The 15,177-nt window shown below is 34.6% G+C and overlaps 1 protein-coding gene across 2 annotated transcripts in view; it reads right to left on the bottom strand.

Moving 5' to 3' along the window:
- The window catches only part of Mlc1 (Myosin light chain alkali), a 30,593-nt gene extending 15,998 nt beyond the window's left edge, over positions 1-14,595 (bottom strand). For both annotated transcript variants that reach the window (XM_089106526.1, XM_089106525.1), the window contains exons 1-2: positions 14,475-14,595; positions 3,983-4,010 (exon numbers count right to left, since the gene is read on the bottom strand). In XM_089106526.1, the coding sequence (XP_088962652.1) occupies positions 3,983-4,010; positions 14,475-14,477 (31 nt within the window). In that variant the 5' untranslated portion in view covers positions 14,478-14,595. The remainder of the gene's footprint in view (positions 1-3,982; positions 4,011-14,474) is intronic.
- Between the last annotated feature and the right edge of the window lie 582 nt (positions 14,596-15,177).

Raw genomic sequence — 15,177 nt, 5'->3', positions numbered from 1 at the left:
TTGAATCGAGGTGTTAAACAAACTAAATAGTCTTAGAAGCTAACTTTACAATTTACCACATGTCGACGGATGATTGACCTAACGTGTCTTAATTTCGGCCGTGTTATTTTACCGATTTCTTTTATCTTAAGGCTCCAAGAATGAATGCTGTAACACAAGAGCAATGTGATAAAGCAATGTTCTAATGCAAAGGCGATGCATAAGAAGTGTAATACCACTTTCCCTTGAGCCAAACGTTCTTTACAAGGTTGCTCCTCCTGGGGCAACTATGAAAGGGTAAATTACCGGAAGCTATAGTGGTTTCAACGGTAGTCGGTAAAATAAGAAAAACTAAGTGAGAAGTTTTATTCTCGAAGAATTGTCAAATAAAACTTAAACTTTGGCAAAAAGAAGCTACAAGTTGAGCGGAGGGAAAGTCCATCCCACTCGCGTTCAGGATAATCTTTATCTATTTTAAGTTTTCAATTCGCTCTTTCCTTTTATTTGATAAAACTGAGGTTTATAACATTATTTTAAAGTAGATACTTCCGTAATTCTTGTGACTTCTTTTTCTTTGTTCCTCGACAAACTTGCATAAAGTCAAGTGAAAATAGTAAAAAGTAAGTGGAACTCCGACCATATCTCCGTTTGTAGTTTTGCCTCCTCATTTCTGCCCCCTTCCCTTACCGACTGATTTCTGGAGCTATGAATGAAAATAGTAAATAACAGTAGTTCGGTGTAACATTTGTTATGTTACATTATTATGTTTGCCATATTCGGCTATATACCAATACTATTTTGATTGGTGACACCTAATAAATTAGTCAGATTGCTTGTTTTTCTTCTTTTCCACACCCTGTATATTTCATCAGATTCGTTCCCTGATAAACACCGCTCAAAGAAATTTTTAAAACTAGCTTTTGTTCCTCACAGTATAGTTGTGATATAGGGGGAGGGGTTTAATGAAGAAAAGGTCCTTGCTGTTGATCTTTTTAGCAGTGAAATAGCCGCAAATTTTGAGTTGGTATGTAATTGTATTAACCCCAGTGGGATTCAAATAATTCTCCCTCTTCCTTAGGTGTGCTCCTGGGTTCTTCTTAATAAGCTTCGCGTGTTTCGATTCTAAGTAGTATATCAATCAAGCTCTTTCCAAAGAGTCAAGTTACTCCATATGGTTCAGATCCAAGGAGTCTATTTCAAAGAGGTAAATTAAAATTGAGCACTGTTAGATTGCTGTGTGTGACGACCTCCAGTGACCTTCGATCCACTTGAATTATCATGTCTTATACACCTTTAAGATCTTCACTAGAAGGAGTCAACATATTCTTTTGATGGAACAGTCATCTCAGGGAGGCGGCATATGGTAAATAGGGATTGAAAACTTACTTAATTTGTTGCATCCTTCACGTGACAGATAAGTACTCGCAAATAGAAGCACTCTGGACGAGCTACATAGTTTACGTTGTGAATTCGACCAATGCCACTCAATTGACTGATTCTTGGTTCCCTTGATCATGTTTTACCATTCTATTTAATGTTTTTGGGTATTTCCCAATAATATTAAAAAAAATTATTTGTTTTCATTTGTTTCAACGCCTGATTATGTCGAAAATACACTTCTAACATTGAGCCTTGTTGTTTAATATCTACCAAATCTTCTTGGGCTTGGCTGATATCTTGTCTTCGGTATAGTCTAGGTAAATGACCATTCCAACTTTGAAAGGCATGGTCCTTTCTTTTAATATAGTGACCAAATAATTTCCAGCATGCTTCGGCTAGTGTAATGTAGCGTCCCTCCACCTGTGTCAGCTTTATTGTAAACCAAACACGCCTGATTTTCAGCAGTCTTTTTTCAAGCGCCATCATTCCCTCTGTAGATGTATTTGTATAAATACTTTATTTAAATTTATCGCCAATCTTTTTCCAAGCGCAATAATACCCTCTGTGCTGTACATGTATTTGTATAAATACTTTACCGGACCTATCCTGCCAACTTATTCAACATTGGTGTGACATTGAATTTTTTTCAGTAAATAAGCCTTATATATGGCGACATGACGATTATCACGTTTAATCGGTGATTATTGGATTTTCTTTGATAAACAGCAAGATCATGTGAAATTTCTTCTTTATTCCTTTCGTCCAGTTATGAGTCACAACGACGGCAATACTTTGGTTTCTTATCTTCCTTTAGACATGTAACTGAAATCTATTGCATGGAAAACTGAAGTGGCACTTCAATTTTCCATTTCTATTCAGTTCAGTTTCCAATTTCATTTGTGTTGATTTTAAATAAAAAGTGAAACAAAATAACATAAAAGAAACGGCTGTGTCACAGAATTGTCGTTGAGACCCATAAACAAAAATTTATCATTTTCATGCAGAACGGCTCTCACTTCACTGCTACAACAACCACTACTCTGTTCTATTAATCATTGAACTGGCATTTAGGTTTAACTCCTCGTACGGATTGTGAATGATCCACTTTATACTAATTCTCTTAATAAGGGATCATCGGCACTTGGAATTTCAGCTAAAATTGCATCATCAGTTTCAACTAGGTTATTGATTCGATCACCAGGACTCAGAATCAATAGTATGATCGATGAATTCAATTGTGTGAACGTATGTTGCCACTTTTACAAATATCTTTCGCTTATCCAAATCATTGATTATTTCATCAATTTTTTTTCATAATTTGAGCAATGAGATCGGGATGTTCTTGAGTGGACTGCTCTATAATAAATTCATTATTATCATATATAATATGTGCTGCTTCAGTAATTACTGGCCACCATAGTTATGAAGAAAGGGGTCCCAAAACCGGCTATTAATAGCAATGGCATCGTCAAAACATTTAGCATAGTAGTGTGTTGATCCGGTGACTGATGACGGTAGTATTACTTGTTCACCAACAACTACATTCTGTTTCGCAGCTGAGTCGTTGCTAAGTCATGTGAGACCTATGTAGTTTTGGCCATATAAGATATTGCTGATAAGATATTGTTCACTAAGTCGTTCACCAAAATGTAACACATTAAAACCTATCGGATGCACTTCAGGTGTTACAGCTTGCAGAGAAAAGCTTTCTTGTGTTCATGTCGAAAAGCGATAGGATACTGAACTAATTCAATCTAAGTTAGATATGGACTTCTTGCATATGGCATACGAAATGATATATACACGGTCTATCCTAAAACGCCAGCTGGTTAAAATAACAGGCAGGTAAAGGGCTCCATACGATAGGCCGGTATTTTTTAAACTGACAAAATTTTTGCCACGTTGTTTTACAATCATTTTATTTGACGGAAAACTATGGCCAGCATTGACAGTAAGAACTGCACATAATTCATTACATGCAGAAGGGTTGAAACGCCTATAACCCACGCCAACTGATATGGTAGTTAGCTGCATGCTTTGAGGTTTATGTGCCAGTGAAGCAGCATGTTGATTTTCATCATTCTCTACTTCTTGCATTTTCATATAACCTTTGGTATAATTGTTTGTGTCTCACAATATTTATTCCAACAGAACCATATTAGGTTTGCAATGCACTCCAGATATTTTGTTTCTCTTTTCTTCTTCTCCGCTTTTTCTGTTTCCTTGTTAGCTGGCTTTTGTTGATTGTGGTTTGTGTGTTTGGATAAGGGATCCGGAAGTGGGCATGAAATATCCGGCTGTATTTATTTGTTTTTGCTCAGAGCCATAATAAGAATTTGCTGTTGTTCCTCGAATTTTTTTTTTTCATTTTATTAATAGCAAGATCAATTTACTTTTACAGTCTGTATGTATGAAAAAGGCGCTTCAAGGAAGTATGAAACAATCTAAAAAAAAACAACTGAGTTTATAGTTTATTTTACATTTATTTATTAGGAGTGGAGTATTGACAATACTTTTTTGATATTCAATATATAAATGAGCTATTTAAGCTAGAAATCTATTCTTAAGGTGTAAAAACGATTCTTAAGCGTTTAACTATGTCTATGAAGTGAAAAGAACTTACTTTCGACGTCACGAGCGCTTAGGTCAGCCTGAAAAAGAAAAGAACATTAAACAAGTATATATATTCAAGGGGAGCATACTTGAGTAGAGGGAATTTAATGAAAGAACTTCAAGAATATATACTTTAATTCTTGTAAAATCAAACTGAGTCACATTAAAAAAAATTATAATGAAGTTAGAATAGATTTAAGATGTAGACTGTTATAATATTTTGTTGGAAAAATGGAACAATCACAGGAATGATCAAGGCGACTTTTATAAAACCCATATTGAGCCAAAGAATCTCATTTTTTATTTCCACTGAATGTTTTGCCTTTAAATAGAATTTCTAAGCTTCTTATGTCTAAATATGTTCCATAGAAAACTGTTATGCGACTTGAAAGACATGATGTATCTTTTTATTATTCTATCACTCACTTCAAGTGAACCACTCAACTACTCAATAAGCGCTTGATTACAGGTCAGTCGCTTTGGGGGGGGGGCTGATAGAAACATGGAGAATGGGTTAATTTCATAAGAACATACTATTTAAAATACGAGTCAAGATGTGGGAAACACATGTGAGTTCTAGGTTGTTCTGTAAAATTAATGGTTTTGTTTTTAATACACTTTATAAAAAATGGCCAGAAACTGAACAAGATCATAGAATAAGAATCTATGAGTTAAACTGCTATCGTTATTTCTATAAAGTTAAAACAAATACAGTAAAAAAAAAACATCTGTACCGATTATTTCGCCACAAAAAAGCTGTTTGATTTCTTTTGCAGGATAATACATGCCATTTATATTACAACTTTATTCAACAAATCGCCTTGTAAATCGCGCAGTCTGATTTGACAATTTAACGTTAGTTATGTGTAACTTGTGTGCAAAATTGTTTTAAGTTCCAAGGCCCATCTTCGTACAAGAGGGTCGTAGACCAGGACTTCGACTCAACTTGGTCTTTAAACCCATGTTTATTTTCCCCTGGTTGCGTACTAGGTTTCACCTTTGAGTGGCAATTTTTAGAAACATAATGTTAAATTTCTTGCTTATATTGCTCAAACGGAATTACTGCCCACTAGTTTTCTTCTTCTTCTTGTATATAAGACTGGTGTTTTTGATGATAAAATAAAGAAAGGTTGCAGACACAGCAGACGGATGGAACGACTCTGAAAACAGTCTGTGAAAAAAACAGAAGATGAGTTAGGGAGGAAAATTTAAAAAGCAGGTAGGATTATTAGCAAAACGCTTTAAGCCAGGTAGAAGACAGAAGGGTTTTGAATAAGAGTTTTCTGGGATTGTTCATTTTCTTAATGATTATCTGAAATTTACTTTAAATTAGTGGAATTTATATCATATGTTCAGGAGGATGCGAATTTTTTTGAGGATTATTGTAGCTACCCAATAACGCAAGGCCCAGCGAGAGTAAAATATGTTGAAATTTGATGTATTTAAAAAATAGTGTTATATTTTTTATTTTTTGTTATTTATGTAAATGTAGTGAAAATTGTTTTAAAGTGTTTTAAGAAAATTCAAAGTATTTTAAAGTAAAAAAATCTATATGAATTGTAAATTTGTATTTAATGTTATATGTTATAGGCCCAATGAACGGCAGCAGCCCTTTGCCGTCGTGGGGAGCTAGAATGAGACTTTTGAAATTGTTGTATGGTGAATTAATGGAGACAGAATCGTATGAATGGGGAAATTGTTAAAAAAAAATGTTTTAAGGAAAAACGTGGATAAAATGTACTAGGAGAGAAAAAATTATGTATCTGAGGAATTATAAAAGTGGAAAGCTATGGAATGTCGAGTTAGAGGTAAGATAGATAGGTAGTAAAGTGAAGGAAATAATAGTCAAACGGGGATAAATTAGATAACAAATAAGCATGGAGTCTTAGATAAAAAAAGGAGAAAGAGACAGGATTGATTTTTATTTTATTTTCAGGAGTACGAAAAAAAAAACAATAACCAGTTTCATTCTATCCCTCACATGAAGTATCAGCAGCCCATCATCAAGGAAACGGAAAAGAAGAGGAAACCAAGAAAGGAGGACCAAATACCGCTGGATAAAAGAAAGAAAAGAAGAAGAATTTCAAATATGCGTTTGAAAAGGATTTTGTAGATTTTCAATAGTATAGCTTTAAAAAAAAAAAAAAAAAGCAAAACATTTTAAATCAGGTAGAAGAGAGAAGGGATTGGAATAAAAGGCTTCCGAGATTAGTCTTTCGAGAATAAGAGGACAGTGAGGGAAACAGAGAAGTTGTTGAAGTATATGATGTGTGAAATAATGGAATGCTAGTAAGATGTGTAAGAAGTAAGAAAGTGAAAAAAGTAATAAGTCTGCAATTGTCCCAGCTAAAAGCAGGAACGGAGCCTCAGCTAGTGTTACAGAAAACGTTAAGGAGAGACGGAGATAAAGTTTTAACAAAACATAAACAACGACCAAGTTGCATGAAATGATATAGAAAATAATGAGAAAATTCTAGACCATTTGAAAATGAAGGAAAAAAAAATTTCACGGAAGCTGTGAAGAGAATGGGGTGCAGGAGGATAGCACGCAGCTTCATTGACTTCAGCTGACTTAATGCTGCAAAAGATTACTATTAGCAATAATCTAAGTAATACTAATGGTAGTGGACATACATTTTAAAAATATCTATAATTTAATTTTGTCTTTTAATAATGCAGAGAAAAGAAGACACCATCCCTTGAAGGGAGTTTTGTGAAAACAGTATACTTATCCCTCATTGTAACGACGGATGACAGCCAGTTGTCAAACAGTTCGTGGTAACAAACTGTAAGTAAGGAGCGACCCAACTCAATAGTAACCGAAACTCTAGAAAACGGAATTTTGATACCAATAGATACATCAAAAGAATTGGATTGTTATGCTGATTTCAAATATATAAATTTTATTAAGTTTATTCTTACCCAGCAAATGTTACGAGCCTCAGGAAGTTTTTCTAATTTTCGAAAAAAGGGAGAAACACCCCCTAAAAGTCAATTGATCTTAATGAAATCACACCATCAGATTCATCGTATCAGAGAATCCTAATGTACAGTTTTCAAGCTCCTATGCAAAAATTTGGAATTTTGTATTTTTTGCCAGAAGAAAAATCGCGGATGCATGTTTATTTGTTGTTTTTTTTTTCCTAGGGGTGATCGTACCGACCCAATGGCCCTGGAATGTTAGAAGGGGGCTTATTTGAATGGAAATTAAAAGTTCTATTGCTATTTTTAAGTGACTGAAAAGATTGGAGGGCAACTAGGCCCCCTCTCCCACCTCTTTTTTCCCAAAATCGGCTGATCAAAGTTTTGAGATATCCATTTTGTTCATCATAGTTGAAAGGCCTAATAACTATGTCTTTGGGTATAAAATGCCCACCCCCCACAGCCCCAGGGGAAAGATCTTGAAGTTATAAAATTTGTCCATTGTTTACGCATAGTATTTTGTTATTGGGATGCGTGCATACATTTTCGGGTGGGAGGACAAATTTTCTGCTGTTTTTTTTTCCACAGGGGAATTTTTCATAGATAGGGAAATTTCCAGAGAGTGAACTTGGGAGTGAACTAGGGAGTCAGGGGAAATTATACACTGCGGGAATTTGCAAGAATTCTAATACAAAATTATTTTTATATGTCTTGCTTTCTCTTTTCTGTCTCAATTTTACGCGCGGAGTGGTTAAGAGTAATTATCTGGGGTAAATTTTAACCATTGAATTGTTTAGAGGATATTTCCGTGTGGAAGGGGTTTCTCTGTGGAGGTGGAGCCAGATTTCCTGGTAATATTGAAAAAACGATCAAAAATCAAATAAGAAAACAAGTATATTCAACTGAAAGTAAGGAGTAACATTAAAACTTTAAACCAACAGAATTTTTTACGTATATGAAGGGGATTGCACCCTCCTCAACACCTCGCTCTTTAGGCTGAAGTTTGAATTTAGTACCAATTCTTTAAGAATGACTCATGGAACACAAGGGCCGTTTAATTAGAACAAAAAGAAGCTTTATTAGAAACACTAAAAAACTTTAGCGTAAAGAGTGAGGTGTTGAGGAGGGGTCAACCCCTTCAAATACGTAATAATTTCTATTCGTTTTAAGTTTTAATGTTGCTCCTTACTTTCAGTTGAAAAAACTTGTTTTTTTAATTTAATTACATAAAAACCAAGCGTGCACAGCAAGCCCTGTTTATGTGCAAAGCCCATCAAGTTTTGTTAAATTGGTTATATTTTTCTTTTACTTTCTTTTGATCTTTCTCTTTTATCGCTTAATCTGTTCCATATGATTATTCAATCTGCCCATGAAGGAGAAAAAAAATTATTCCACATAAAATAAGAAATGATCATGTTTGTCGCATGGTTCTTTTCTCATTTGTTTCTCTTAAGCTTACTCAGTGTTTTAAATGAGCTTACTGACTTTGTATGTTCCATAACGAGCCAAGAGCATTAGGGTGCCTTACAGGTTCTGCATACATCATTTTTGGTGACAGAACAAGAAAATCTTGGGAATAAAGTCAGGGTAAGAATAAAAAGCTTGACTATTGAATACTCAGTGTTTTTATCAAATGACTTACCTGTTAGGAGGGATTGCAATAAAATTAAATTTCTGCAGCTGAAGGAAAGAAAAACCTGTTGATAGATTTTTAGGATTTTACATAGGTTTAATACAACATACTCTTATTGATCGTTTCATAAAGGTGGGCTGAGTGTCAAGGCCCTCCTAGCTTAATGTTGGTTTATTACGACTTTCTTTATCCAGCATATCAATATCATAAAGCGTAAAAAAGCCAAATGCGAGGGGAATTTTGAAGGCTTTGAGCCTTTCTTTAACTAAAAATAAAAATTAGCTATTATATTTTTTAAACACCGATGTTTCAATTGTAGCCATGATAGTTTATAAAATCGAGAAATCGATGCGGGAGAGGAGCTTCCTTCCTCAGGCCCCCCTTCCATCTGGGCGACCCTTCTGATTATTATTCATTAGCGTTGATACAACTTAATTTGTATCATTTACTAATCGATGATTTCAAAAAATTATCATAGAGGGAATATGGCTTAAAGAGGAGTTATACGGGGTTTTTCATACTCATCATTTTCATGCCGTTTCAGTTATCAATGTCGTAATGCTTGTACTGCCAGTTTCAATTCAATGAGTCGTGGACATTAATCTTTGGTTTCAGATGCTCAGAAACCATTTATGACAATTTGTATATCTTGTGGTATCATATATATATATATATATATATATATATATATATATATATATATATATATATATATATATATATATATATATATATATATATATATATATATATATACATATATATATATATATAATAAGGGTTTTTATTTAAATCAAACAATTAAATAAATCAACCACTAGAAGCAAACTTGTTTAGGCTATACGCCCTTCAAAAATAAACCCTGATATATACATCGCTATCAACAATGTAAAACAATAAAGAAATAAAAAAGAAAACAGAAAAAAAAAGCACGGCACAACCTCCTCCAACTTGAGTGCATAACCTAAAATAAAAAACCAAACTATAACTAATTATCACCGTTCTCTCACTACCACCCTCACACAACCACCATAAAAAATAACCAAAATACAACTGAGAGACCACTCAAGAGAAAGTCGCTACGATAAATTATCAAACAGTTCGTGGTAACGAACTGTAAGTAAGGAGCGACGCGGCTGAATGGTAACCGAAACCCTAGAAAATGGGATTTTGATACCAATAGATACATCAAAGGAATCCGATTTTAATGCTGATTTGAAATATATAAGTCTCATCAAGTTTAGTCCTACCCATTAAAAGTTACGCGCCTGAGAAAATTTGGCTGATTTTCGAAAAAAGGGGGAAAGACCCCCTGAAAGTTGTAGAACCTTAATGAAAATCCCACCATCATATTCAGCGTATCAGAGAACCCTACCGTAGAGGTTTCAAGCTCCTATCTACGAAAATGTGGAATTTTGCAGTTTTTGCCAGATCACGGATGCGTGTTTATGTGTTTTTTTGTTTTTGTTTTTTTTTTCCAGGGGTGATCGTATCGACCCAGTGGTCCTAGAATGTCGTGGGAGGTCTCATTCAAACTGAAAATAAAAGTTCTACTGCCCTTTTTAAGTGACCAAGAAAATGGAGGGCAACTGGGCCCCCTCCCACGCCATTTTTTCCCAAAGTCACCAGATCAAAATTTTGAGACAGCCATTTTGTTCAGCATGGTGGAAAATATGATAAATATGTCTTTTAGGATGACTTAATCCCCTGAAGTCTCCGGGGGGAGGGTTGAAAGTTATGAACTTTACCCAATGTTAACATATAGTATTGGTTATTGGCACGTATACAGACGTTTTCAGGGGGGATTTTTTCTGGTAGTGGGGGGGGGGGTTATGTGGGAGGATCTTTAAAAAGGAGATCAGAAATTAAATAAAAAAAAACAAGTTTTTCAACTGCAAGTAAGGAGCAACATCAAAACTTAAAACGAACAGAAAATATTAAGTATATGATTGGGTTCACCCCCTAGTCAATACCTCGCTCTTTAAGCCAAATATTTTTTAGTACTTTCATAAGAGCTTTTTATTCTAATTAACTGCCTTTGTGATTAAGGGGTCATTTTAAAGAATTGGAACAAAATTCGACATTTAGCTTAAAGAGCAAGGTATTGGCTAGGAGGCGAACCCCTTAACATACGTATTAAAAATATATGAATATAGAAGTTTGTTACATAAGTTAATTCGTTACATAAGTTACGTATATTTATTACTAATAAAAACGTTCTTAAATAAAATTAAACAAGTTTCGAGAAAGCCATTTAACCAAATAAAAGTAAAATTAATATGCAAATTTTGTTTTGATTATTCATGTACGGTGAGCCAAAATTAAAACCTGCATGCATTCAAAAACGTTCAAAAAATAAATTAAAAAAATAAGTTTTTTTTTTGATGAAAGTAAGGAACGACGTTAAAACTTAAAACGAACAGAAATTATTCCGTATATGAAAGGGGCTGTCCCCTCCTCAACGCCTCGCTCTTTACGCTAAAGTTTGACTTTCTCACAACTCTATTTTTTTATACAATAAAAAACTTTTTTTCAAAGGAAATTCAAAGGGTTAGTGCCCTTTTTAAAGTCAAAAGTGATTGGAGGGCACCTAACCCCCCTCCACGCCCACCTTTTCCCCAAACACATCCAATCAAAATTTTGAGATAGCAATTTTGTACAAGGTAGTTGAAATTCTGGAAATTAGGTCTTTGACGATGGAGGGCGATTGGATGAAAGTTATTGGAGGCCACCTAACCCCCCTCTCACGCCCACCTTTTCCCAAACACATCCAATCAAAATTTTGAGATAGCCATTTTGTTGAACGTAGCTGAATGTTCTGGAAATTAGGTCTTTGACGATGGCAAACCCACCCCCCACATCCTCAGGACAAGGGTTGTAAGTTATGCCCTGGGGGAATATAATGTTTTTTAGAAAGCGTTGATGTAGAAACTTCAAAAAGGGATCATTAGATTGGAAGTTGAAATGGCTAGTGCCCTTTTTAATAGTCGAAAGTAATCGAAGGTCAACTAACACCCCGTTCACGCTCACCATTTACCCAAACACATCCAATAAAAATTTGAGATTGCCATTTTGTTCAAAGTAGTTCAAAGATCCGGAAATTATATCTTTGAGGATGACACTTCTCTCACAGCCCTCAGGGTAAGGGCTGTAAGCTATGTCCTGGGGGCAAATAAAGTTTTGGTTGAAAGCTTTGTCGTAGAAACTTGAAAAATGGCTCATTCGATTTGAAATTCAAAGAGCTAGTGCCCTTTTTAATAGTCGAAAGTGATTTGAGGGCAACTAACCCAACTCTCACGCCCACCTTTTCCCTAAACACATCCAATCAAAATTTTGAGTTAGAAATTTTGTTCAACGTAGTTAAAAATTTTAGAAATATAGTCTTTGAGGATGTTAACCCCCTCAGAGCCCTCGGGGCAAGGGTTGAAAGGTATGCCCTGGGGGCATGTCAGGTTTTATAGGTAGTGATGTTGAAGAAACTTCAAAAAGGGCTCATTTGATTGGAAATATGTAGGGCTTGAAAGTTATGCCCTGGAGGCATATCAGGTTTTTATTGAAATCTTTGTCGTAGAAACTTGAAAAAGGGCTCATTCGATTTGAATTTCAAAGGGATAGTACCCTTTTTAATAGTCAAAAGTGATTGGAGGGCATCTAACACATCTCTCAAACCCCAGCATTTCCCCAAACACATCCAATCAAAATTTTGAAATGGTCATTTTGTTCGACGTAGTTAAAAAGTCCGGAAATTATGTTTTTGAGGATGACATTCCCCCAAAGCCTCAGAGAGTTATAAGTTATGCCCTGGGGGCATATAAGGTTTTTTTTATAGAAATCGTTGTTGTAGAAAATCCAAAAATGGAAATCTGAAATTGCTATGTGCCCATTTTAATAGTCGAAATTGATTGGAGGGCAAGTAATCGCCCTCTCACGCCCACCATTTCCCAAAACACATCCATTTTGATGAGTGGATCAACTAGTGCATTTTGATAAGTAGGGCTCAAAACCCCTATGCCTTCCCAAGGCCAAAACATAATTTGCACTTTACTGAAAAAAAAAATACAAATGAATGTGCATTGTCAGTTTAATATACATATGCTGATATTTAGAAATCAAAATGGAAATATTATTTGATTTATTAAAATTTAATATTATTTGATCTATTAAAATTTAATATTATTTAATTTATTAAAGTTGAATAATGTTAATAAAGTGCAAATTATGTTCTGGCCTTGGGATGGCATAGGGTTTTGAGCCATACTCATAATAATTTCCGCTCGTTTTGAGTTTGATTCAGTTATTTATTGTAATTTCTGTACGTTTTCGGTTTCATTTATTTATCGATGCTTATTTGTGGTAGTTTCACGCTTGGTAGATTTTTTGATTTTATCTTTGCTCTTTTTTGGTTTACTGGGGTTCTTTACTTTTCTTAGAAAAACTTATTTTGTGGAAACAGTTTTTTGTAGTTAATTCTTAAACAAAGGAGCTATGGAAGACAAATTTTGGAAAAAAAAACACTATTTTTACCTCTGGAAGATAAGTAAAAAATCTTCCTCAGCCTTTTGACATGCTCAAGTTTTATATCAAAACTTTACTAGGGTCATCACCGTGGCTTGCAATATCTTTGTGCACAGGCTTATCATGCAATCGTTTGCTCCGAACTTTTTTCAACTTGGCTCCTCGGCTACTCTTCTATTTTTTGTTTTTAATTCATCCACCATCACTACTATTAATACCGCCCATGTCCAGTTAACTTATCCACTTTATAAATTTTATCATTACTTAATATTAACCTTTCAACCTCATTTATGCATAGTTTAAGTGGTCTTCTTGACATAAATTTTCAAACCTATTCTTAAGCTTTGGACTATCAAAACCTCCAAAAATTTCTTTACTTCGCCAAAATTTTTATCTAGGAGGCTCAGATCATCTAGACCATGTTCTCAAATAGTCTTTGTAGTTTATTAGGACACACTCTGTCAAAACAAATTCTGTAAATAGGAATAGGACACCACCCTGCTTAAATCCTTATTCCACGCCAAACCAACTACAAACCACCCTTTCTACCTTAGGAACTTAACTACAGCTATTCTATCAGCTGTGTCAAATACCTGTTCGTAATCTATAAAACTGAGGACAAAAGAGGCCTGATGATTCGAAGAATTTTTAATTATTAACCTAAGAGCGAAAACTTGGGCAACACATCCTCTCCCACTTCCTAAGACCACACAGTTCTTCTTTTAAAGATTGATTTGTAGCTTCTATTTGTCTAAGAAGTATCATCACGGTAAATATTAGGCTTCCTATACAAATCACGCTTAAACCTCAATAATACCACACTCACTCTTATCATCTATCGTATACAGAGGTTTAACTAAAGCTTTCCTAAAATCACTAGGTACACCCTTATTTCAAAAATAACATTTACAATTCAGAATAAATTTATTTCTGGTACTAGAAAATATAGTTTGAACATAAAAGCGAAGTTTGGATTTTGCAGCAATTTGACCAATTTCGTATTCTGTGTTATTCTAAAATCTGGTGTGTGCTTGATTCCCTTAGAATCAAACCTGCATGTCAGTATTGGCTAATGCATATCAAATATGAATTGAATTTTACTGATTTATATAGCCTATATTTAAGAGCCTAGGCTATACATGGACACTAAGCTAGAAACTAGTAATTTCATAGGTTTAAAATTTAAGTAGTATAGCCTACTTCTTGAAACTTTCATTTTAGGCTTGGGCAATAATATAGAAGTAAAAAAAACTTAAATAGATACATTTTCGGCATTCCCTAAGGAAATAATAAAATGTTAGCACGGCGTTGTCACATTGGCAAACCTTAATCGCGCTATTGTGTTCCATCCAGCTTTAGTGGGACTCGTATTTATGTTCCACATTTTAAATTACAACACTTAATCATTAAAAAAATCGACAAAAACATCTACCATGGCGGGAAAATATCCTGGTCGAAATCTGAAGAGAAACTGTTAGACCTCGGAGTGACAAGAGCTATTTCCTAGACCCTGGAACTAAAGTCAAATGAAACCTAAGGTGGGTGCCAAAAATACGAGAGAATGCGAAGCTCTAACTGGGGATCTGTGCCATATCGAATAACAAAAATAGGATATCATCTTGGCACCTGGCCGCATTAGCATAAATGCAATTTTTCTCGATGATTAATCACAATGCAATATGTATTATCTTGTGGGCTCATAGCAGGGATACGATCTGAGGGAGACAGGAAACACTGAGCCTCCCCAGGTTCTTAATATTCGGCTGCAAATCCTTTGAAAATGGATGTCTAATAAAGACTTAGACAATTTTTGGTATTAGTCTGCTAATTTCAGGAATGAATGTTGAATATTTCTCTCTGCCATAATAGCCATTTGGGTCAGAACAACAGTCCGTATAGTCTCATCGTCATAAGAGTCAAAATACACAAAATTATATTAAAAAGCATTAATTTGGATAAAGAGAAGGGTTTGTACAGTCCTGTTCCAGAACAAAACTCTTGTATTTTATTAATAGTTTTTATTGGTTTTATTCTTACGAGAGGGTGCCAGATTTTCCTTCAAATTATCATAAATTACACTGTGGTGGGCAGCTCATACTTAGAATACCTGAATATGCATTACAGCACGAGATCCC

The sequence above is a fragment of the Artemia sp. Qi Xiang Cuo genome, chromosome 21 (assembly GCF_049724085.1).
Source record: "Artemia sp. Qi Xiang Cuo chromosome 21, ASM4972408v1, whole genome shotgun sequence".
Lineage (NCBI taxonomy): Eukaryota > Metazoa > Arthropoda > Branchiopoda > Anostraca > Artemiidae > Artemia > Artemia sp. Qi Xiang Cuo.
Note: the sequence above shows the minus strand (reverse complement) of the source record. Positions and strands in the feature narration are given on the sequence as shown.